Source organism: Pseudonaja textilis, chromosome 1 (genome assembly GCF_049901715.1).
Source record: "Pseudonaja textilis isolate UNSWEBS1 chromosome 1, rPseTex1.2, whole genome shotgun sequence".
NCBI classification, from domain to species: domain Eukaryota; kingdom Metazoa; phylum Chordata; class Lepidosauria; order Squamata; family Elapidae; genus Pseudonaja; species Pseudonaja textilis.
The window spans coordinates 243771682-243797254 of NC_141990.1; the positions used below are offsets into that span (position 1 = coordinate 243771682).

Consider the following 25573-nt stretch of genomic DNA (forward strand, 5'->3'; position numbering starts at 1 on the left):
GTGGGGCTTGAGAATTTGGTCTTGTTGGATGCCAACAATGAATGTTCTCGTAGGCAGAAGGGGAGGTCTACATGTCGCCTGTTGAAATTCTACTACTCAGAAGAGGTCTTGGCAGGCTTTCTATGGTTGTGGTTCTGACCTTGATTTGCCCAGTGGGATGTTTATTTTATTCATTTATTTAACACATTTACATAGCCACCCATCTTGAATTGAACCCTGGGCGGCTCTAGTTTTGATGCTTGTGGCGCTTATGATCTGATTTGCTGCATGATTAAGCTGATTCTGTGAAAAGAGGCCGTCTCTAAGGAGAAGCTTCAAATCAAACCACTGACTGCCTTCTATGTGGGGAAGGAAGGAGGAGGAAGACAGCATATATATGCCTTGGCCTTTTATTTATCTATTTCTCTCTCAAAAAAAGGTAACATTTAAGAAGAAGCACTTAAGGAGAGAATAACAGTGTTCTTGTGTGAGAATGTCCTTGGAAGTATCTTGGCAACAAGCATTGGTCACAACATGAGGAAAGTTAAGGATATTTTTGCAATCTGTTACAGCAGGCAAATGTTGCCTCATTTTTAGAGTATTTTTATACTGCTTCAGTAAACAAGGGGAATAAATCTATTCACAGCATCTCATCTCATTACAGTACAATAAAACGGACAGCTGTTGCCTCATTTAAAATAAACCACAGCAGAGATTATAAACAACTTATCGAGTTACAAATCATGAAAAGAATACATTTTGAGATTACCTGAAACTGGATTTTGAAAAATATGGTATTTCAGTTTGAGTGGCAATAAAATAGTTAAATGTTGGTATAGTTTTTCCCTGCAGTGATGACTAGGAATTCTGGGAGTTGTAGGAAAAAAGATTCAAATCTCTGATCATTTGTGGTGTGGCCTTGGCCAAAGCTCAATGCACTCAATATATGTCATGGATCACTTTAGCACAATGGTGGAAAGAAGGAACTGTGGAACCTTGGAACTGTGAGAATGTGCTGTGTGAGAATTTACATGAAATGTTGAAATTGTAGCTAAGATCCATTATGCATACTTGAGGTTTGTAAGGAATTTTTAGAGGGAAAATGAGATTATGTGAGTTGATATTTGAGTTAAATTTGTTAAATAATAAAAATGTGAGCCTGTAAGCTCTGCAGGCTGGACATTCTTACACAGTGGGGATGAAGGAGGGTGATTTTCATTGATGCAATCTTTCTTCTGCAGCCAGCCTTACACATGAACTCTATTTGAGAGTATAGGTAATCCTTCTTTAACATCAGTAATTGGGACCAGAATTTTTTTCGCTAAGTAATGTGGCCGTAAAATATGACATCAAGTGTTCATGTTGCTTAGTGGCTGCAATCCCAGCAGTCCTAGTTGGTCTCATTAACTGAATCCCACTCCACCATTAGGAGAGAACCCATCCCAGTCCAAGCTATTTCTGGCTTGATTCCCTCCCAACTTCAAGCCTCAGTAGGAACTGCTTCCACTTCAAATGTTTCCTCCTCAGTAGAAATTGCCTCTTTCAACCCTTCAACCTGCCTATCTCCTCCCCATATCTGTCCCTTTGACTGCCCTGCACTCTGTTTGCTCTGCCATATGGCTGGCCGTGTGCTCTACTCCCTGCCGCCCTACACTCCAGTGATTCTGCCAACCTTGCTGCCCCTAACCATTCTTTGCTTCTTCTTCCCATGGCTAACCTTCTTCCCGTGAGCAGGGCCAGTGGCGTGCAGGGTAGCTGGGCCAGCAAAGTTGGCAGAGTCCAGGGCGGCCAAAAGGGCAAAGATCGGAGGGAGAGATAAACAAGTGGGGAGAATCCAAGTGCCTGTATGGTCGTAGGTGGGGGCATGTTGCCAAGAGCTTGACTTTGGATCATAACCGTGGGGATGCTACAATTGCTATAACTTTGGAGCCTGCACATAACTACCATTCGTTCAATGCTGTCATAATTTTGAACTGGTAGTGAATAAGGGTTCATTAACTCTGACTACCTGTACTGAGCAACTTGATAGAATAATACATTTAAGGGTCCTGAAGGGGAAAAGGAAATAGGAATAAATTGTTCTTCCTGTTCAATATTTGAAAATAATGGTTTAAAAGTTCTTCTGGGTTAGGCTTATTTAAGCAGATTGGAGCCCTTTTTTTTCTTTCCCGGAACAAAAAAATTGGATTCAATTCAGCATATATACATTACTTTATTGGTGTATCAAGTAAACAAGTGGTAAAGCTTAAGTAAGAATGTCAGGCTTACAGGCTCAATTTGTATTTCTTGGCAGCAATCATACTTATTTTAAAATCCAATATGATAAAATCTAATGAAGGGTTAGAATTAACTGATGTTTAAATGTAGTATAAGTAGTGGAAAATAGTGTTGGCCGCAAGGCTAGATCATATTTTAATGGAATGTTCTTTAGATTTTGTATCAGTATGTAAATATGGAATGCAGTTAGCATTGCAGGTTTGCAATATTCATATGAAGTTACTGAGCTGCCTGGGTGTATGCCTTTAAAATATGCATTATGCAAGGCACGGAATGCTAATCTCTTTAAAAATGATGCCCAAGGTTACCTCTAAAAATTATTCATGTAAGTGTTTTTGGCATTTCCCAGGTAGTAATGGGAAACATTTAATTTGGAAATTTTAGTAATCATGCCTTTATCTTTTTAAAACCGTTCTCAACAAAACTGGAGGAAGGAAAAACAGGGATTTCCTAGCAAAGATTTTACTATATCTTCTGTTTATTGTTTATTTTTGTTGTGGGCCACCTGGAGTCATGTTGTTTCATTTGGGTGGACTTATAAATCCATTAAATATACAAGTATATAAATATCCCATGTTTGTACAGATCTAAGATAATAAAAATAAGTTCATCTGACACTGTGCAATTTTGTTCTACAGTAAGATGCAGTCAGCATTTCATATAGTTTGTATGTATATCAAATATATTTATTGATTGTGTGTCATCAAGATACACGATGCATATCAAACACACTAAACACACTAGGATATGAAAAAAAAAACCAGCTCTTGAAAGCATCTTTTAGGAAAAAGTCCTGGGTTTGTTGCTTTTCAGTATGAGTCTAAGCATATATATCTGATTGTTTGAATATATGCATCTACTTTATGAAACACTTGGTTATCTTGGATTATTTTCCTCTGTCGATGGTCAGGAAGAAGGGAATTTCTTCTGCAGTCTGTCCAGAAGAATAGTCTTTTCCTTGGGGCAGATTAAGTGTGGGAAGCAATAGAGAGGAAAACCTCTTTGTATTAATAGAAAAGACCTCAGCTCTGTATATTACACCTTTAATTCCATGCAGTGAGTTATGTCATGTGAGCCCAATACCAGCAGAAAAGAGCCTACAAATGCCAATCTAAATTTGAGAAAGGTTGTCCTATGCCCAGGCTCTCCTCTGTATTGCAAAATAAAATCTCCTTCGTGAACAGGTTTTGTAAGCGTGATAGTTCTATTTCTTTTCTTTCTTTTTCTGGCTGTGGAAAGTGCCCAGCTAGAGATTAGTAGTGAGCTAGTAGATTTATTGGCATAGTTTCAAGTCAGCAAAAGCAACCAATATGTAAGTAACTCTAATTTAACATGGATCTGTGAAACTCACATGCAATGGGAGTCTTAACTGAGGCTTCGTTTAATTGGACCAAAGTCTTGTTGTACTTTTGATCATATGGATTGCTTTAATTTATGGAGAAAAATTCTAGTTTGTTAGTTTGTTTAAAGGTCAAAGATTGTATCCAGTGATATGGTGGTAGTAAATTGACAGCATGGTATTTGTTTTCTTAGGACAGAGGCACCTTGAAAGTGTTGACGAGCAAGACTGGAGGAAATGAAAGGACAGTTAAGGTAACTGGGTTGCTTTGCCGTTGGCAACGGTAGAACAGCACATCTTTGCAAAGTGATTCTAGGATTAAAGAGATCAAGCTTACAGGTAAGCAAAGCCACAAACTTAACCGCTGCTATGTAATCATCTTTTCTTTCACAAAAAGGAGAATTCTAAATGTCCCCATTTTAAGATGTTAGCTGAAACTAATTTAAATTAATTGTATTGCCCCACTTTTTCTCCATTTAAATTTATTTAGAACTTTAAAAGTTTTTTTGTGTGTGTTGTTGTTTTGTCTTTTCTTTCTTAATTAGAGACATCAAATAATTACTCAGTGAGTAACCCAAGAGCTTTAGGCACACTTCTTAGGTATATGAGCATGTTATGCTACTTCAACTGCGGTAAATTCATAAGGCACTAAAATCCTGAACTGTTTCATACCATAATATTGTTACCCTAGCTTCAGTTTATCAACAGATATTTTTGTTTACCTAATTATTTATATTTATGTTTCAGTCAGATTTAACTCTTGGCAGCTCCATAGACAAAATCATTTTCTTGGCAACATTTTTCAAAAATCTTTCTTTTGTAGGATTCTTCCTAGGGTTAGAGAAAAGGACCGGCCCAATGTCATCCAGCTGGCTTCCGTGACTAAAGCAGAATTAGAACGCACAATCAGTTGATTTCTAGTCTGTAACCTTTAGCCTTGTCTCCATCCTGGATCACATAATACTGTATTATGATAGGAATAACATTAGCAAATAATTTTGTGACAGCTAAAATATTGCATCGAAAGAATAACGCAGCACTTACCAGATTCACCTGTTGTTGTTTTTTTATAAAGTACACCAGTATTTAGCATTTGTCCCAAGGGCATGAGAATTTGATTTTGACTTAACTGATATATGTGCTTCCCAAGGTCTGTTTCGAATTATGAATGGCCCCTGGATCAGCCATTACAGTGTTAAAAAAGAGATCATTAGCAGATATAATCAAATGTCCATAGTTAGAACCTTTGAGACATAAATAGTCTCTTGTTTGTGAGTCCCTCCAAAAGCAAATAGGAGAGCATGATATAGCATGGGACTTTTTCTTAACTGTTCCTTCTAGTACGGAGCTTCCCCATTTTTTTCCTTTGTTACCCCAAACTGCTTATCAGAGAGACCTTTTTACACAATATAGGTAAAACACTTCAAATCAATTTATATGTCCCTGTTTTGATTGGGTAATGTTTTTGTGTGTCATTACCCAAAGAAAAAACACTTTTACCCCATTTTGGGTAATTTACCCAGGTTTGGGAAGCAGGTTACTTTCCTGTTTGATGCCCAGGAATACTAAAGGATGAAGTAATAAATCAACTGAGCATATATAACTATACAAACAACTGACATTTTAATGTAATCCTTCAGTGTTTTCCCTCTTTATAATTCCAGGCAATCCAATGGCTGACCAAAGGATGGACATTACCTCTACGATCAGTGATTTTATGTCACCTGGTCCCACTGATTTGATCTCTAGTTCTCTTAACTCTTCAGGAATGGATTGTAATAGAAAAAGGAAAGGAAGTTCTACTGATTACCAGTAAGTGTTTCCAACCCATATCACACTTCAGCTATGCCTTGGCTTGGTACTGCACTTCTGTTTCAGAAATTTGCACCTTACTTTCAGCAAAGGTCTTCTTCAAGCTGTACAAAGTGCTAGCATAATCCAAAATATACAAAGTAAATATATGGTCATGTACAGAGGTGGTATTCAACCGGTTCGCACCTCGGGTGAACCAGTAGCGGTTATTTGGCATGGGTCGCTGAACCGGTGGCGATCCCTGGCTGGCCACACCCTCAATCCGGTCGCCCAGTCACTCACTTGCAATCACTCTCCTAGCTTTCCGTTCCCCACGTCCTCTTTCTTCCCGGGGGAAGGAAGAAAGGCATGGACCCTGAAAGTATCACTTTCCCCATGTGAGTTAAAGTGTCTGGAGTGGGAAGGAGTGCAGTTTGACAGAGGGTGTGGGGGTGAATCGAACCTTGGAGCACTTTTGCAATGTAAAAGAAATGCATTTTGGAAGCAGGTCCTTTTTAAAAACTTCTCCAAGGATTCCCCATGGACGCTGCAAGTATCGCTTTTCCCTTGTGAGTTAAAGTGCTGGAGTGAGAAGGAGTACTGGCTGACAGAGGGGGTGGGGGAATCTACTCCAGCCTTGTCTGTTAAGTGCTCTGTGTGTGTGTGTGTGTGTGTGTGTGTGTGTGTGTGTGATGAGAGATAGGGAGGGAGGGAGGGAGGGAGGGAGGGAGGGAGGGGGAGGAAGGAAGGAAGGAAGGAAGGAAGGAAGGAAGGAAGGAAGGAAAGAGGAAGGGAGATAAAGAAAGAAAGAAAGAAAGAAAAATAGGAAGAGAGAAAGAGATAAAACTGTGCTATTATTTTTAATTGTTCCATTATTTATCATGTGTTAATATTTTACACTGTCCCTACACTTAGAGTGATTTTTCTGCCTTTTTTTTGCCCAGGGCTACCACATATTTTTCAGGGTTCACATGCATTCAAGGTCAATAGTCCAGAGCATAAAATACACATGTGTTAACAAGAGTTGAAAGGGACCTTGGAGGTCTTCTAGTCCAACCCCCAGCTCAGGCAAGAAAACTGAGGATGCCAAACTGAGGAGGAATCCTGGGAAAGGTGTCAGAGTAATACTTAGAAGGGACCTTGGAGAGAACCCTATACCATTTCAGAGAAATGGCTGTCCAGTCTTTTCTTAAAAACTTCTAGTGATTGAGCACCCAGAACTTTTGGAGACAATCAGTTCCACTGGTTAATTGTTCTCACTCACAGGAAGTTTCTCCTTAGTTTTAGGTTGCTTCTCTCTGTTTAGTTTCCATCCATTGATTCTTGTTTGCATTCTGCTTCTTTGAAAATATATTGCCCTCCCTTCTTTGTGGCAGCCCCTTAAAAGCCTGTTGCCTATCACACTCTTGAGTAAAGATGTGAGCCATTTCCTCCTTTCAGTGGTCCATGAAAGTACATCTGTAGTATGCAGATAATAAGTCAAAAAAGGTGAACAACATTTTTACAGAATTATAGATAAGTTGAGGCTGGGTGACAAGGAATGGCTGGGAGGGGAGGGGCCAGGTGAGGCACCCCTTGATGTGAGTGACATTGAGTTGGCCACACCCACCCAGTCACATGACCACCAAGCCATGCCCACCCGGTCACATGACCACCAAGCCACACCCACCAAATAAGCCACGCCTACAGAACCAGTAGTAAAAAAATTGAATTCCACCACTGGTCATGTATAAGTAGTTTGCTTTGCAGACCTTGTATAAGAGGTCCCAATCTCAAATGCCTTTATTAAAGAACAAAAAATATGAAAATATATCAGATACTTTATTTTATATATGCATTCATTATATAATAATAAATATAACATTCAGCCACGTCTGATTCTTGGAGACTTGTCTGGACAGGTGAAGACTGTTAAAAGTAACATTGAAGGTATCATCACAATTCCAATTGTACTCTTTTCACAGTTGAAACAAATGTAGCAAAAATTAGTATTTTCATAATGCAATGACTACAAGGGGCATTGCATTCATATATATATATATATATATATATATATATATATATATATATATATATATAACACACACACACACACACACACACACACACACACACACACACACACACATTAGGTATGCACATGGATCCAGTAGGATTTCTTAATAAATGTCTTCAGGGTGCAGTTTCTCAGCTAACAGTGGAAATTAAAATAAATGGACAGTATGCAGATAGTCATTTTTATTAATAATACAGTGTACAATTTATCTCTTTTCAGGCTCGATGGGTTTTCTTTTGAGTAAGTATAAAAAATGTGTATATATTAAATATATTATATATATTTAAATGGGGGAATCTTGTTATAGAATTGACTATTTAAAAGTGCTTCAAATAATAACAATATGAAATAGATTCAGTACACTAAATTTTATAATCCTGATGCAATACTTTAAAAAAGTGAACTCTTGGGAGCATGTGCAAAGAAAAGAAAAAGTTTCAGTTTAAGCAAATGTAGATTGTAGTTCAATTGTTAGCTTTGTGCTCCTAATAGTTTCTAAATCCTTTCCTAGCTTAAAAAATGCTGGACCTGTAACTTGGGGAATTGCACACATCCCTGTAAGTTTTAATGTAACCTCCAGTGTTTCATTCACATTTGTTCTATCAATATCTAGGAAATCTCTAGGAAACAGGTTTTTCTGTTTTTCTTATGTTCTGAATTGTTTTTTAAAAGACTTAGTATTAAACAAAAGAGGTTAATAAATTATAATAAATTATTGTGGGTAGACACTGTTGAGAGCAGAACATTTATCCATGTATTTAATTTCTGTTCTAACTTCCTTTCATCCATTTGACCCCCCCATTCTATTTTCCAAAGTCATGCTATTTAAAACAAAAACAAAAAAAGAATTATTGGGCTTTTTAGCTTCCCCCTCCCCCAATTTTCTAATACTTGGGCTAGACTGAGGACTATATTTAGTCTTTAAAGCCATATTCCAAATGATACTTTGAAGTGTTGCAGAGGAAATATAATTTAATAAGGTATTTCAAAGAAGCAAGTTTATAAAAATCATTTTTATGTTGTTGGAATCTTGGGGGGTTGGTGAGCAGCAATGAATTGAAAAGAATAAACAATTCAGCATTTCCAAACAATTTTTATATTAAAATGACTATTATAATAAATGATAAAATCAACATGCATCAACACCTCAATCAACTAATGAAAAGCCGCATACAGCCAGGCACTATATAGATACTATGCATAGAATAGCCTAAAGCATACATTTCTGGTGTGAGAGAAGTTCCCTGAGATGGGCTCCAGCACGAGTCCAAAAGCTTGTTATTTGTGCTGCTTAATATCCCGGTGCCTGAATATTGACAAGAGAGAAAGATAAACATCTATAAAATTTACTATTCAAACAAACAAAAAACCATATATTTCCTCTGGTATTGCTAAACTTGGCTTTCCCTTGTTTTAATTAATAAAAAGAATGCATCAGAGTATTAAACTGTATGGACAAGTTTAGCTATTTTGGGAATAAAAGGCTATACATGGCATCCCAACAGTTTATTTCCCAGTACAATTTATATATTCACAGTATCATAACATTTGATTCCAATGATATGAATGTTTGTGTTTTACCAACATGGTATAAAAAGTTACAATTTTTAACTTCATTTAGTGTCATGTTCATTTTTCTTTTGTTTTGATTTTATAGCGAAGGCATGGATACAGATAAGGATGATCAACACGGAAGGTATTTGTTTGTTCACCATTAACAAATTGATTGAATTTTGGAAAAGCTTCCCCCCCCCCCAAAAAAAAGACCTTTTCCGAAAGTATAATGTTTTAGTTATTCTGAAGTAGGAGATAAAAGGATGGTTTTGCTCCATGTGGATTATAGTTAGGATCTCTGGGAATCTAGGAATGTTCAAAGGACCAGATTAATATTACTAGAGTGTCAGATTCTAATAGAATACCCAGTGAGAAAGAGATGGTAATGTTGGTGAAAAAAATATAACAGATAACAGATAATCAGAGTTGGAAGGGACCTTGTGGGTCATCTAGTCCAAACCCCCGCCCAAACAGGAGACCCTACACCATTTCTGACAAATGGCAGTCCAATCTCTTCTTGAAAGTCTCAAGTGATAGTGCTCCCACAACTTCCGAGGGCAAGCTGTTTCATTGGTTGATTGTTCTCACTGTCAGAAAGTTTCTCCTTATTTCCAGGTTGAATCTCTCCTTGTTCAGTTTCCATCCATTATTCCTTGTCTGGCCTACAGGCGCTTTAGAAAATAGCTTGACCCCTTCCTCTCTGTGGCAGCCCCTCAGATATTGGAAGACCGCTATCATGTCTCCCCTGGTCCTTCTCTTTACTAGACTAGCCAAGCCCAGTTCCTGTAACTGTTCTTCATATGTTTTAGTCTCCAGTCCCCTAATCATCCTGGTTGCTCTTCTCTGTACTTTTTCTAGAGTCTCAACATCTTTTTTGTAATGTGGTGAAGAAAGCTGGATGCAGTAGCTCTAGGTGTGGTCTTACTAAGGCTTTATAGTACCTCCCTTGATCTTGATTGTATTCCTCTGTTAATACAATTTAGGATTGCATTAGTTTTTTTGGCTGCTGCTGCACATTGCTGTCTCATATTTAGCTGGTTGTCCACTAAGACTCCAAGATCCCTCTCATGGTTACTGCTATTGAGCCTGGTTTCACCCAGTCTGTATGTGTACTTTTGGTTTTTCTTGCCTAAGTGTAGGACTTTACATCCTTCTGAATCTGAAATAATATCAGTGACATTGCATCTAGTGCTACGTATTCAGTGAGGCTTTGGGTATCACTTTATTTGATGCCTTCTTTCTTCTGCTGCATTATAAATAGAGAGCTGCTGTCAAATTAACTTCTGTCACTTTGCTTTCCACTAGGTTGGAATATACAGACCAACAGGGCAGAATAAAAAATGCAAGGTAAGGTAATAACAATTTTATAGTTATCAGTTATGATAAATGCAGATCTTTTAGATGCATTCCTAAATGGAGTTTCATGCTTGTTCTTTTTTACAAAGTTTTTACATTTATTGGTACTAATTTATATTTGTAGACAATATGAGATTATATTACTATGTTTGAAAAGAAAACACTCTATTTGCATTTATTTATTGGGCACAACAGTCTTCAATCATCAGCTCTTAAAATAGCTTTCATTGGAAATCTATTTTAAAAATAGCCCCCTTAATTATGTCCAATCATTAGACAGCAGTTTTAAAAGAATTTTTCTAATCTAAAAAAAAAGATCTAAATTAATCATGGAAAATAAGTCATAGTTTAAAATGTGATTTATAGAAATAATCGTGGTCACAATTAGACATTAATGTTCCTCTTGCAGTATATAATATCTGCTCATGATTAGTTGAGAATGCTGTGGGAAACCAGAGTTATCCAAGGCTTATTTTTCACTACATAATTTGTTTCAGACTTGATGAAACTTTTGAGTCCAATGCAATTTATGTGTTTATTAACTGTGTATTAGCTGCTCAACTCCAGATAAATTAAATATTTATGTATAAAAAACTGCAAATATTCATAACCATGTCCTACAAATACTGTAGATAAGACTTGAATTATAACACTGAGTACTGAAAATGTCATGATTTTTATTTCATGGTTCTTAGAGAGGCTCACAGTCAGATTGAAAAACGGCGACGTGATAAGATGAACAGCTTTATTGATGAATTGGCTTCCTTAGTGCCAACATGCAACGCTATGTCCAGAAAGCTAGATAAACTTACTGTTCTGAGAATGGCGGTTCAGCACATGAAGACTTTACGAGGTAAGTTTGAATTAAATGTTTGCATAGAATGATTCCATATATGGGTTTTAGTATTGAAAATTTTTTTAGTGCTTTTGTGTAATCAAGGCACTTTGGATGGTATTTCAGGAACACTTATAGAATAAAATAGAATAGAATAGAGTAGAGTAGAGTAGAGTAGAGTAGAGTAGAGTAGAGTAGAGTAGAGTAGAGTAGAGTAGAATAGAATACTTTATTGGCCAAGTGTGGTTGGACACACAAGGAATTTGTCTTGGTGTAAATACTCAGTATAAAGAAAAGATACATTTGTTAAGAATCAAGAGTCATAACATACAACACTTAATGATAGTCATAGGGTACAATCAACAATCAAATCATACTAGGAAACAGTCAATATAAATCGTAAGGATACAGGCGACAAAGTTATAGTCCTACAATCACAAGTGGGAGGGGATGGGTGATGAGGAGTGATGAGAAGATTAACAGTAATAGTAGTGCACACTTTGTAAATAGCTGAACAGTGTTGAGGGAATTATTTGTTTAGCAGAGTGATGGCTTTCGGGGAAAAAATGTTTTTGTGTCTAGTTCTGGTGTGCAGTGCTCTATAGCGTCGTTTTGAGGGAAGGAGTTGACACAGTTTATGTCCAGGATGTGAGGGGTCTGTAAATATTTTCACAGCCCTCTTTTTGACTCGTGCAGTATACAGGCCCTTGATTGACAGCAGGTTGGTAGTAATTGTTTTTTCTGCAGTCCTAATTACTCTCTGAAATCTGTGTCTGTCCTGTTGGGTTGCAGAACCAAACCAGACAGTTACAGAGGTGCAGATGATAGACTCAGTAATTCCTCTGTAGAACTGTATCAGCAGCTCCTTGGGCAGTTTGAGCTTTCTGAGCTGGCGCAGAAAGAACATTCTTTGATGTGCTTTTTTGATGTTTTTGATGTTAGGTGTCCATTTTAGGTCATGTTATATAGTAGAACCTAGAAATTTGAAGGTCTCTACTGTTGATACTGTGTTGTCTAGTATTGTAAGAGGTGGTAGTATGGGAGGGTTTCTTCTAAAGTCTACCACCATTTCTACGGTTTTGAGTGTGTTCAGTTCCAGATTGGTCCAGAGTTACTCCACGAGGCAAGTTGTATTCCTGTCTGTATGCGGATTGATCGTGCAGACAACAGTAAGGAGAGTCAGCATTAGTTTTCCCTCTTGTAAAAATCTAGTGGGAGAATGGTGGTATGCCTGAAGATAGCAAGAGTATGTGACTGAGAAAACATTCTTAGCTGCTGGGTTTTTTTTTTTAGTTTCAGATTAGCTTGTAATAGTTTCCTATTGCTGAAAGGTACAAAATAAATATGACAGTTGATCATAGTAGTATTGTATGCACTGATTTCAAAATAAACATTAAAATGTAGCTTGGTGATTTCTGAAGTAAACATCAAATTTATTTTAGAATTTCAAACAAAGGATACTGAAAATAGTTAAGATACTGAAAATAGCTGCACACATGGGTATTTAACACATGTTCCACATAATACAATAGATTGTTTACTTAAACTATTTTTCTTTTGTCTTAAGGTGCTACAAATCCATACACTGAGGCAAACTACAAACCTACTTTTCTTTCAGATGATGAATTGAAGCATTTAATTCTTAGGGTATGTATAAGCTTCAGATACATGAATGTGTGTAAGGGGCGGTGAAAGAGAAGGTTTTCTTTTATCAGACACACTAACTGCAGTTTCTTTCAAAGTAACAGGTGGATGTTCTAAGCAAAAACTTTGGTCCCCTTTTTATTGGTTGTCTTTTCAGGGCAAATTATTTAGAGTTTGTTTTCAAAGGATGTGGGGCAAGCAAAGCAATCCTACTTGAAGTGTCGTGTCAGTTAAATTTAACAGATTCTGAATTATATGATACTTTTTAATCCCTGCTGTGCTATACACATTTTCAAATTATTTGAAATGAGTGCTTTAGAATAGATGCAGTACCTCTCCTCTCCTCTCCTCATTAACAAGCAATCTAATTATTTTGGTGAGTAGTAGAATGGATGCTGCACTTGCCCTAGTTCCAAAAGACCTCTTTGAAACCTTTTTCAAAGTCTGTGTCAATGTTCTGTTTCCCATTTACTTTATTGGCTACTAATTTAAAGTCCCACATTACTGTAACATCTATAATGCTCTTGTTTTAGCATGTTAGTGTTAATACAGTTTGCTTTTTTAAAAAAACATCATAAACAGAGGTGCACAGCAGCCATCCTCAAAGGTTAAGGCAGCCAAACACACAGAGATCATTTTGGACCTTTGAATTTGCCTAACAGCAATAATGCATTGATTGCATTTTATAGGTAATCCTTTACTTATGATCAGTTGTTTAGTGACTGTTCGAAGTTACGGTGGATTTCTCCAGAAACAAACTGGATTCAAAGTTCTGATGGCCATGCTCCCACCCCCGCAGTCATATGATCGTATTTTGGGCACTTGGCAGCTAGCCTGCATTTATCGATGTTTGCAGGATCTTGTCATGTGACCATGATTTATAATGTTTTTTTTTAAACTGGAAACTGGTATTTATCTCCAATTTCCAGCAAAAAACAGCCATTGTGGACAACATATTTGCATAATGACCGTGATGATTCATTCAACAGCTGCAGCAAAAGTCATAAATCAGGCTGTCATCGTGGTGATTCACTTAACGGCCAGTATAACTTGCAACCCTAATTCCAGGCTTAATTTACAGTCATAATATATAAACTTGTAATTTTGTTTTCATATGATCAATATTGCTGTCTTTGCTTTCTAAAGGGGTAAGCACCTTTTATTCTGTAATGGAAGCTTGATCAGATCTTCCTAATAAGATATCAGTTAAAGGTGATCTGTTGAACTACCATATTCTTTAGCCAGCGAGCTCAACAACTTTGATGACTGGTATTGATGGGCCACTAACATATAACAAATATGGAAAGGGCTAGGTTGGAAAAAAATCAGTAAATCCCTTAGCAGGTCCACAGAGAACAGACTTTAGGTTTATTTGAAGCATAGTTGCATTGTTGTGCTTTCATTCTGTGATCCTGGTATATAATGTGTTCCAAAACATGGAGAATTGACAGTTCACAAAAGTAATGTGAATTAAAGTAACCACCTTCTAAAACATACTTTTTCCCCCTCTCTGTAAACAGATCCTGCCAGCAATTAAAATCAGGCATTTTGCCTTCTGTGTTTCTGTGGCTTTTCCAAACACACATTGGAACTACTTCTGGCAGCTTCTAATCTGCAAAGCTTTATAACAGAAAGAGCAGAAAGAATGAATTGCTTAATCTTCTTCTTATAAAGACAATAACAAAAATATTTCCCCATGGGAGCCTTAAAAAAGACAGAAAAACTATTTTTGCTCTTTCATTTTTAAATCAATATATTTAAAGGTCACTGGATTATACATTTTTAATTAGATATTTAGCTATGACATGTGATACTGCTTTTTTGTTTTTAGCGCTGCTGAGACAGTAAAAAAGTGCGATGATCTACTTTAGCATTTTATTATGCGTTAATCTTGTTCTCTTCAGAGAAAACACAGTGTAATTGAGTTGCACAGTTATAATTAATTTCAAAAATATGTAAATAAGACATAACAATTATTTTTTGCATACCGTTAGGCAGCAGATGGCTTTCTCTTCGTTGTGGGTTGTGACAGAGGGAAGATCCTCTTTGTTTCAGAATCGGTCTTCAAAATCCTCAATTATAGTCAGGTATTATTATTATTTTTGCCTATTGAATGATTTGGGAGAAACAAAATAGACGAAGCAGAAATAAAATATTTGAAAAAATTGGAAATCGAAAATACTGTTGAACTAGTTACTCTATGAGTGAGATGGAAGGTTCTATATCACCTGCCTATCTATCTATCTATCTATCTATCTATCTATCTATCTGGAGAAATGTTGAAACTTACAGTTTAGCAACATCTGGAATATCACTCTAATGATGCATATAATCAACTGTGTGCTTAAAGAATCACAATTGTCTCTATTTTATGGTTGAAAAGACTTTTAGCAAACATAAGACAGGGTTATTCTTCCAGATGATTCCCTGTGGTTGGTTATTAGTTTGTTGGCTTTGGGGTTTTTTTTGTTGATAACTGTTTTTGGTCAGCTGTCTTTTCTTCTTGATATATTTTGTTTCTTTTCATCACTATGGCCCTCAAAATTGAAAGAATAAAAATCAGGTAAATAAATCAGCCTATTCTTGGAAATACTAAGCAATCCTATTTTATTTTCCCACCACTTTGAATATCAATAAACTTAATGAAACCAATGCTTTTCTTTGCTGAAAACATCATAGGCAATTATAATGACTTTGCTAGTTGTATGTATTTTCTATTGATAGAATGATCTGATTGGCCAAAGCCTGTTTGATTACCTACATCCTAAAGATATTGCCAAAGTTAAGGAGCAACTCTCTTCTTCAGATACTGCCCCACGGGAAAGGCTCATAGATGCAAAAAGTGAGTACTTGGGGAGTTTATCCAATGTTTATTTCATTTTTATTTTATTTGGGAATAGCACAGAATAAAATGCTTTATAACAGTAAATAGCTTTTTTTTTAAAAAAAAAGGTTTTGTTTTCTAATTTTAAAAGACTGTAGATGGTCATTTAATATATCAATATTATATTATGATACCTATAGTTTTAAAGTTGTTATTAGTTATCAGATGTAAAGTTGATATAGCTCAGGGGTATCAAACCTGAGGCCTGTGGGCGCTTAGATCTGGCCTGCAAGGCTATCCTGGAAACAGCAAAGACCAGCCCACAGTGCCTCTGCCAGCAGAAACGGAGCTCAGGAGAGCTGCAGGAGGCCCTCCCGAGCTCCATTGTCACTGGCAGAGTGTTGCAGGAGGCCGTTGCAGCCGAAAACAGAGCTCGGGAGCCCATTTTCACTGAAAGAGCGCTTGGGCCACCACAGGTGCTCCCTGACATAAACGACGAACTGGCCATGCCCCTCCCCCCAGGTTGCTTAAACATTGAAGTTAAAAACAGCAATTAAAAACAATAGAGACAACAAACTAAGAACTAGAATACATTCCATACAGGGGGAAGGTAACAAATTCCCAAGGATAAAAAAAAGGAAACAGACAAAAAAGCACTAGGAAGTGGGTGGCTTTATCCTACATCAGGACCTGCTGAAAGAGATTTCAAGTTTTTTCATAGTTCAAAAGTTTGACCAGGTGAGACCATGTGGATTTGAGTACACTGTTCCATAGAGTAGCCCAGCTGCAGACAAGGAACATTTTATAGGTCCTACAAGATGACAGTACTTTAGATTTACTTATAATTTAATGTATTAAAACTGACAGCCATTCAGATATTTCAAGAAAGTTTCAAAGATATGCTTATTCAATCTTAGCATATCCACTCACTTTCATTTTCATTCAATCAGCAGATGACTTTTCCATAATATTGATAATTTTTGTTGCCATCTCTATTTGTCATTCACCTGAAAGCATATTGCATTGAACTGTGCCCTTGAACACCCCCCCTTGACTCTTAGCGTCCCCCTGCCAGCCCCCTTGCCTCTTAGCGCCCCCCTAAGGCATCCCACCGCCCCCAGGTGGCGGTACCGCCCACTTTGGGAACCACTGACCTAGATACTTATTCTGGTACTCTTTATTTATACATAACCTTAATTTTCTTTCTAATGAATTCCATTTCTGAATTTCAAATCTACTTTTTTCTTTTCTCCTTGGTCTTTCCAATTATCTCCTCTGTAAATTGGAGAATGAACCTCTTCATCTAGTCACTGCATTTATTGGTACTATGTTGAAGATCAATCGGGCTAGGACAGGGATCAATAGGTTGTTGGGATTTTTTTGTTTTTGTTTCCCATTAAAATGTAACACCTAACTCAGACTAAACATAAGAAAAGTTTGTAGACTTGAAAAACAAAGCTTGGATCAGACATACTCAACAGTTTGGAATTAATGCTTTTTCTCTTCATGTAGCTGGACTTCCAGTCAAAACGGATATTACACCTGGACCATCACGGCTCTGTTCTGGAGCAAGACGATCATTCTTTTGTAGGATGAAATGCAACAGACCCTCAGTGAAAGTAGAAGACAAAGACTTTCCTTCTACCTGCTCTAAAAAGAAAGGTATTATAAAGATTTAAGTAGCATTAGGTGATGAAAGTTGTATATAAAGTAGGATAAAAAGCTATTTTTTTACAGTCTCAGACAACTAATCTTCAGACCACTGAATCCAGTAAAATCAAAATTATTTGGCGTTATATAAAAATGGGAATAAACTTCTTGTTGTGGTTTATGCAAGCCTGCATATTGAATGAAGAAAAGCTGTTGGGGAAAAATGTTTTCTTTAGTGTCCTAGGAAAACATCTTTCAAATGATATGTATTAAGAATAAAATACCAACTTACTAAAAATTAAAAAATAGAATATAACTCTGTAATGTTTATTTGAATGGCAGGATAACAAGTTTTCCTTGCTGATATGGTTTAAAAAACATTAGGTTTATGAATAAAACTTAAAGTTATCTCAGTTTAAACTCACATACTGAATTAAAGAATAGATATAACTTGTAGTTTGTTTTTTAAGTAAAATGTCATTTAAAACACAAAATGCAAAGCAGGTGAAAATGATATAAAAATAGGATTCAATTTAAAAATATGTGGACTACAAAACCCATTTGCTACATCTTCATTATAGAGAATGATGAAGAGATAGGTTTTCAACAGGCATCTAAAAATATTGCTGTTGGTAGCTCACAAATCATGTAGAGAAGGCATTCCAAAGTGAAGGCAGTATGCTGAGAATGCCTGATAACAGTATATGACACTGTGATTCTGGACACAGTCAAGAAGTCCTCCCCGTTCAATTTTAGCAATTGATTTCCTAGGGCAATCTGTCAACTATCATGGTTTATTCCTGGCTTCAGAACAATATAGCACGTCTGTGGCCACCAAATCAAATGTAAGGGCAGTGCTGATTAAATTTTATTTTGTTTGTATCTTTCTTTCTTCGAGTTAGTGTTGGCTTTTGGCAACTATCTGAACTAGTTTTACCATTGCTCTCTTCCTATAGACCCCTATCTCTGCCTCCAGTTATTGGTTTACAACATGCAGTTTCTCTTGATTCCAATCTGTGAGTGTATTTGTTTCCTCATTTATTTAACCTTATTTTGTTTTGTAGCAGATCGCAAAAGCTTTTGTACTATCCACAGCACAGGATATTTAAAAAGCTGGCCACCAACAAAGATGGGACTAGATGAAGACAACGAGCCTGATAATGAAGGCTGTAACTTAAGTTGTCTTGTTGCAATTGGACGTTTGCATCCTCACGTAGTTCCTCAACCATTAAATGGAGAAATCAGGGTTAAACCAACAGAATATGTTTCTCGACATGCAATTGATGGCAAATTTGTATTTGTAGATCAGAGGTAAGAACAGCATTTAAGTCTTGCTTTGAAGATAACAGTTCTTATCCTTTTGAGACGTCCGTAGGTGGCTTGTTTGAAGAAACAGTAATGTTTGTATGATGATGAGCAAATTGTAAAACAGTTCAGCACTTATAAATATATATGAATTGAGTATCCTAATTTGTTCACTCTTTGTAAGATAAAATGCAAACTTGAAAAAAAATGCTTAAGAATATTGACAATTGGTTGAATGATGACAGTGGTAACGTCTGAATGGAAATACTGGCACAATTCACATTATTTCCTTTCTGTGCTGAAGTGAACTTTGAATTACCTTCCCCTGCCCAACTCTCAACATAGTACAAGAAGCAAATGTGAGGATATCATTTCACAGTTCAGCATCAGCTGACACAGGCCTAATCACAGGAATCATGAGAGGTCTCTGCCTAGAGATACAAGTACACAGTCCTCAATTAGATTGTAAAAATACTCTTGATAGATTTTTAAAAATGCTTCCTTTGATATCTGTTGCTCTATAATTATGTAGGAAAGAGTAAAAGGTTCTATTAATGAGCTTATTTTACTTTTCTAAAGGGAAAAGCAAAGGAAATTAATCAAAATGCAGGGGGATACTGAATTTATTGCATCAGCTATAATTATTTTTCAACAGTTGTATTAAGCCAACTAATAGTTGTATTAAGCCAATGCCAGATGTATTGCTGAGAGCAATGGAACTGGTATTTTATGTATATGTTAATAAAAAGCAAAATAAAAAATATTGTATGTCAGTATATGCAACCTAACTCTAGATTGGCAGAAGCTGAGGTTATTTTGAAGAAAGGTGTGTGTATATATATTGGGAGGGAAGGTGATTTAAAATCTCATTGACAAGAACACTTATTTCAAAGGTCTCCAATAATTAATTACAGTAGGTTGTCATCAGTCAGGCTGAAATTCTGGGCTCTTTCTCTAAGAACTTCTCTTTCCAATGCAAAAGTAGAGAGAAAGATGCTTTGGATTGTCCCACCCAAAATCCAGAAAATACAAAACACAAGGGATAGCTATGAGTAACTACTTTGCATTTCTCATGAGGAAGCTTTTAATGAGCATTTTTTATTAAATCAATGAAATTCCAGTGTTTAAACCAATCCAAAATAAATAAAAGTTTTATTGAGGTAAAGGAGAACAAATGAAAGTAACATTCTCATAACCAAGGAATTCCAGTTAAAATCAGTGTAGTCAGCCTAGCTAAACCAGTTACTTGGGTTTTGGCATATGTGCACAATTCACTGCTCAGAGAATGCTTACAGATTATTGGTATTTTCTGCTTAGTTGTTGCTAGACAGACCTTTCTACCCTAATACTTTTTGAACTTTTCTCAGCTTTTAGAATATGGAGGGCAAGTAGAAGCCATGCTTAGCTTTCTCCAGTCAAGCAAAATGCTCCTAGATCAAATCAGCAAATTAGAAAATCTTCCTAATGACTCCTTGTTGAATGATAAAGTGGCAGATTAATTCTACCAGATTATAGTGATTGGTTATGTGTGAGGAAATGAAAAGCCAATTTTTCTTAGTCAGGTTTTTCAAGATGGGATCCAATTACAAGTGCTCTAGGCATATGCTTTTTTCATGCTGGCATTTCCACATCTATAGTTGTATAATGGGATATAACTGTTTTATGTCTTTGCTATGAATGATTTTGGTGTATTGTCATAACATAATAAAGATACATCTTAGGATAAATTTCTGTGTATAAAATACTAGTTTAAGTTTAAAACTCTTTTAAATGTTGTCATAAAATTCTTGCTTTTACCATGAAATGACATAAACATGAATGTTGGTTCATTTTGGAGCCCTTCCTCTCATAACTCATGTGTTGTGTAGGAATTCCTTGTACTATGTTGCATTGTACTATGATGCAAAGCAGAGCCTCTCTCACTATATATCAATGGAGACTGTGTGGAAAGAGTTCATAGTTTTAAATTTCTAGGAACTCATATTTCCGACAACCTTACTTGGTCAGTCCACACTATGGCCACTGGAAAGAAGGCCCAACAGCACCTGCACTTTCTGAGGTTGCTGAAAAAAAGTGGCTTGGGTGAGAAGTTGCTAGTTACTTTTTACCGGTCTACCATCAAGAGCATTTTGGCATACTGTGTAACGGTGTGGTATGCTGCATGCTCTGCAGTGGATAAGAAGATGCTCCAGAGAGTTATAAACACAGCACAAAAAATCATTGGTTGCTCTCTTTCTTCTTTGGAAGAGATTGTGAAGACCAGACTCCTCTCTAGAACACTAAAAATCCCCACAGACCATTCCCATCCTGGACATTCATATTTCAGTCTGTTACCATCAGGGAGGCGTTATAGATGTCTTAAAATGAGGACTAATAGATTGAGAAACGGTTTCTTTTCCAAGGCAGTAATTGTCTTGAATCAAACAGTGCATTTATTATTATTATTATTATTATTATTATTGTTGTTGTTGTTGTTGTTGTTGTTGTTATTTTAAAACTCTGTAGTGTGATTGTGATGTGTTTGGGGCACTGTGCTGGAGTAGCTTTCAAATTTCATTGTATTTGTGGAATGCAATGACAATAAAGGTATTCTATTCTATTTTATATTTTAAAATTTATGTATACTGCAGAATTGGGTGAACTTTAGGTTATTAATATTTTCAACTATATAAATCTTATATGTGATTTTTTTTTAAAAAAAGAAATATATCGACATTTATCATAGTGTTCATATGTATATTGGGTGGTGGTATATTATACCACCAATATTGTGCAAGTTTAATGGCAGACAAATGTTTATTTAAAATTTATATAATTGTATAAGTAATTCTCTTTTTTTAGGATGACAGGTTAAAAATACTTGGTAACATTTATTGGAATGTTCTGAAATATAGTTGCTAAAAATTGGTATCTAAAGTTTTAGTCATAGAATATTCTTGCCAAAATAATATTTGCTTATAAAAATGTCCAATATAATGGCAACAAAGAAGGCATTATTACTAATAGCAAAATATAGCATGCAAATTAAAGATGGGGAAACACATTTCAGGCATATGTACAAAGCACTATTAAGTATATAATACTTAGTAATACACACACATGTATTTTATACACACACACACACACACACACACACTTTTATATTATGTTGCATGGATTATCTTGATAATTTTAAATTTATCAATAACCAAACCCCAATCCACAGTTACATATTTCAATATATTTTAAGTTGTGTATATATTCCATCACATCTGTGTGAGGGCACATTTTATGCTTGTGTATGTGTTTGTGTAGCTCAGTTTTTAACTGTTTTTTGTGTTGTCTGAAATGGTTCTCATTTTGAGCTGTAAGCACCATCATTTGTATTTGTTTATAGAGAAGACTTTGAGTTCTATATAATTGAACTCCCAATTTTGAGTTTTCATTTCAAAAATAGTGAGAAGTTAGTTGTATTTGGATTTTTATCTTCTACTTGCAGTTTGATTTTCTTCAGGGATAACTCATAATAATGTATGACTTCATGTTGGGTCATAACAAATTGGGTATATTAAAGAATTGTTGATTTCCTTGTGGACTATAGCAGAGGTCTCCAAACGTGGCAACTTTAAGACTTGTGGACTTTAAGTCTTAAAGTTGCCACAAGTCTTAAAGTTGCCACGTTTGGGGACCTTTGGACGATAGCATAACAGTAACAGCCTAATTTATCAACATTGTCTAACATATCAAGTTTTGAAGAAGTCGCATCCTGATTTCTGTAATTATGTGTCTCTTAAAAATACCAGAAAATAGAAAATTGGTTTTCTTTCTACTTTTACACTAATTTCTACGTAATTAATTAGAAACACTGAAGCATTTGTCTGTTTTAGGGCAACTGCAATTTTGGCATATTTACCACAGGAGCTTCTAGGCACATCGTGTTACGAATATTTTCATCAAGATGATATAGGACATCTTGCAGAATGTCATCGACAAGGTAAAATGTTATCTGTGAAGTAGCCAAATGGTTCAGATTTTTTCCCTAGATCAAGAAAAATGATCTAGGGACCTTGGAAAAAAATTAACATTATCATTGTACATGCACATACTACACACAAGAAAATTGTACAAGCCTGATCCTTTTTGTCTTTTTTTCAGTTTTACAGTCAAGAGAGAAAATTAGTACTAATTGTTACAAGTTTAAAGTCAAAGATGGATCTTTTATTACACTGAGGAGTTGTTGGTTCAGTTTCATGAACCCTTGGACCAAAGAAGTAGAATATATTGTCTCAACGAACACAGTGGTTTCGTAAGTATTTTTCTTTTCTTGTGGAAAAAAATACAATTGACTCTGCTTTCCATGTATCGAGGAAGGGATACATCAAGTGTTAGTTAAATTTGATAAGAATTGCAACAATTGATATGTTGCAAGGTAATGAAGTTGACAGAAAAAAATAAGTATTTTGCTATGCTAAATAATTAGTAACATAAAATGATACATTTATGTTTCTTCTGAATTCCCAGTGCTAATATGCTTGATGGTGAAGATACGTCTTTTCCACAACTAGCAGCTTCACCTCACAGCATGGATAGCGTACTCCAAGCAGGGGAAGGTAACTGGAAAACTGTAACAAACTTCTTTGGATTTGTTTCATTGAATTCAGTGCAATTTGAAATGCACTTGGTATGTGTTTCAAGTCTGTAACTGCATGTTCCTTCTACATCACATTCAAGCTGAAGAAATGTCAAGGAGGTGAAAATTTAAAGAGCAAAGAAATGTCAAGAACATCGATCAATGAGGATGACAGTCCAAATTAATCCCTAATCTAAAAATAAACATAACAAATTATTTGGAGTATAATGTCAGGGTTATGAGTGTTTTCCACCAAAATCTCCATGCTAACTTATACAAAATCCTCATGCTATCTTATATTATACAGAATCCTCATGCTCATGTCTTATATTATACAAGTATCCTTTTTCTTTAGCACATAATGAAATTAAATGCATGATGGATAGAACCATTATTTAGGCTCCATATTTACATTCTAGTTTTATTATTTTTAATAAATAACTCAAGGAGATGAACATACATAAGACTTCCTCCTCCTCCTATTTTCCCCACACCAACAGCGTTATGTGGTGGGCTGGTCTGAGAGACAATGATTGGCCCAAAGCCGCCAGCTGGTTTTCATGTCTAAGGCAGAATGAGAACTTAGTCTCCCAGTTTTTAGGGTGGTGCCTTAACCACTAGACCAAACTTCGCTACAGACTTTTGACAGAAGGAAAAACATACATGCTGTTCTTGCCTACACATAAACAGAGATATAGATTAGCAGATTTTCTCTCTCTGGATTCAGCAATATTCTAGATTCTCTGGAAAAAGAACTTGAAACATCTCCCTGGCCCAGAATCGTTTGTGAATATGCAAAAACCTATTGTAGGAGATTTCGTTCTAACAGTAACCTTCAACAGTATACTAACAGCAGATAGTGGAAATAGTTCTCTCTTTTTCCCTTTCTATGCTAAGATCCTTTAGTGGACCGATAACTATTGTTTCTTTAATAACCAAGGAAGCTTCAGTGTAAGAAGTTAGCTAGGAACCTAGAGATGTTTTAAGCATCTGTCCAAGTGGCTGCCTTTGTATTAATATTGTTAATAGTTATATTCTATATTCCTGTGTTATTGGTTAAGTCTAATACATAGTGATTCAGATTATTTCCAAAAATGGTTTCTCAATCTGACCCAAGAGTTCAGTTCTGTAGCCTCCCAGGAAGTACTGTCTTAAGTTAGCAGCTTGTTGATACAGTAACAAAAACTTGAGATTCAAAGCACGTTTTTACTAGTAATTATGGATTATCTGCTGTTTCAGGCAACTGAATCATAGTATTCCAAAACTTAACATTGCCCATTTTGTACTTGCTTATATAAAATGGCTGGGCGTGTTTAAATATATATGTTGGGTTATATGATGATTTCGAATCAAGTGAAGTAGCCTCTACAACATCATATTGAAAGAGGAGCAGACATTTTTCCCAAATGTAACCGAGCTATTTGGAGTTGCTGAAGAATTTAAAGAGTGTACCTAGTATGTAGGTATATGAGAAGATAGCCAAGAAAATTGTGTTTTGAAGGAGATTTTTGAACGTAATTGTGGTCAATAAGCTTGCATTTCTCATACAATGTATCTATCTTGATAACAGAGCTGCTGAAAGTTCTCCATCTTCAGTGATTTCCTCCTATGAGAGGCTTGCAATACCATATAAACATATTGTGAAATGCAGTAAATGGCTAAAAAAGCCCATTAAATGACTTTATATCCCAGGGCAGTCTTTTAAATCCCATGTAGCAGGGCTACTTTTTTAATGGGCACTTAACCTCTCATAAGTACACCAGGGGTTACCTACAAAAAGTGGTAGCTTAAAAAAAAAGAAATATTTCATTTCTTTGCCATTTAATGAAAATTGAATACCGTTAACCTAAGAGTTGCAGCAGGAAGTAAAGAATTACTTCTTTTCAACAGGTAGAAGGACTTTTATCCCTGGAAAAACATAATCTGAGTTTTGAAAGAGATTTCTCCTATGATGAAAAAGATCATACATAAAAATGCATTCAACAGCTCTCAAGAATCAAGATTGATAGGATCATGCCAGTGACCGTGAAATATATTAAAATCACATTTTAGGCATTAAAGCATACAGTGCCTTGCTCTTTGTGTAATGTTAGAGCAACTTTACTGCATTGAAATTAATGTTTAGTTAAGATGAGACTGGAAGCAAAGGAAACAAAAAAGAAATTATAATAGAATTACTACAATTGCAAAGGGTATGTGAAGTGTAGAGGTGCAAGTGCAGGTAATCCTCAACTTACAACTATTTGTTTAGTGACTGTTCAAAGTTACAATAGCATTGAGAAGAGTGATTTATGATTGTTTTTCACATTTATAACCATTGCTGCATCCCGGTGGTTATGTGATCAAAATTCAAA

General features: G+C 35.9%; 1 protein-coding gene across 3 annotated transcripts in view; it reads left to right on the top strand.

Annotated features, from left to right (window-relative positions):
- Positions 1-25573, top strand: part of BMAL1 (basic helix-loop-helix ARNT like 1) — a 50732-nt gene that overhangs the window by 19837 nt on the left and 5322 nt on the right. Inside the window, exons 2-15 of one of the 3 annotated variants that reach the window (XM_087921115.1) lie at positions 3790-3934; positions 5260-5407; positions 7662-7682; positions 9100-9138; positions 10302-10343; positions 11048-11205; positions 12755-12834; positions 14826-14918; positions 15556-15673; positions 17168-17317; positions 18370-18616; positions 22477-22583; positions 22745-22895; positions 23111-23199. In XM_087921115.1, the coding sequence (XP_087777241.1) occupies positions 5268-5407; positions 7662-7682; positions 9100-9138; positions 10302-10343; positions 11048-11205; positions 12755-12834; positions 14826-14918; positions 15556-15673; positions 17168-17317; positions 18370-18616; positions 22477-22583; positions 22745-22895; positions 23111-23199 (1435 nt within the window). In that variant the 5' untranslated portion in view covers positions 3790-3934; positions 5260-5267. The remainder of the gene's footprint in view (positions 1-3789; positions 3935-5259; positions 5408-7661; positions 7683-9099; positions 9139-10301; positions 10344-11047; positions 11206-12754; positions 12835-14825; positions 14919-15555; positions 15674-17167; positions 17318-18369; positions 18617-22476; positions 22584-22744; positions 22896-23110; positions 23200-25573) is intronic. The other 2 variants (XM_026705744.2, XM_087921114.1) reach the window with 2 other exon arrangements.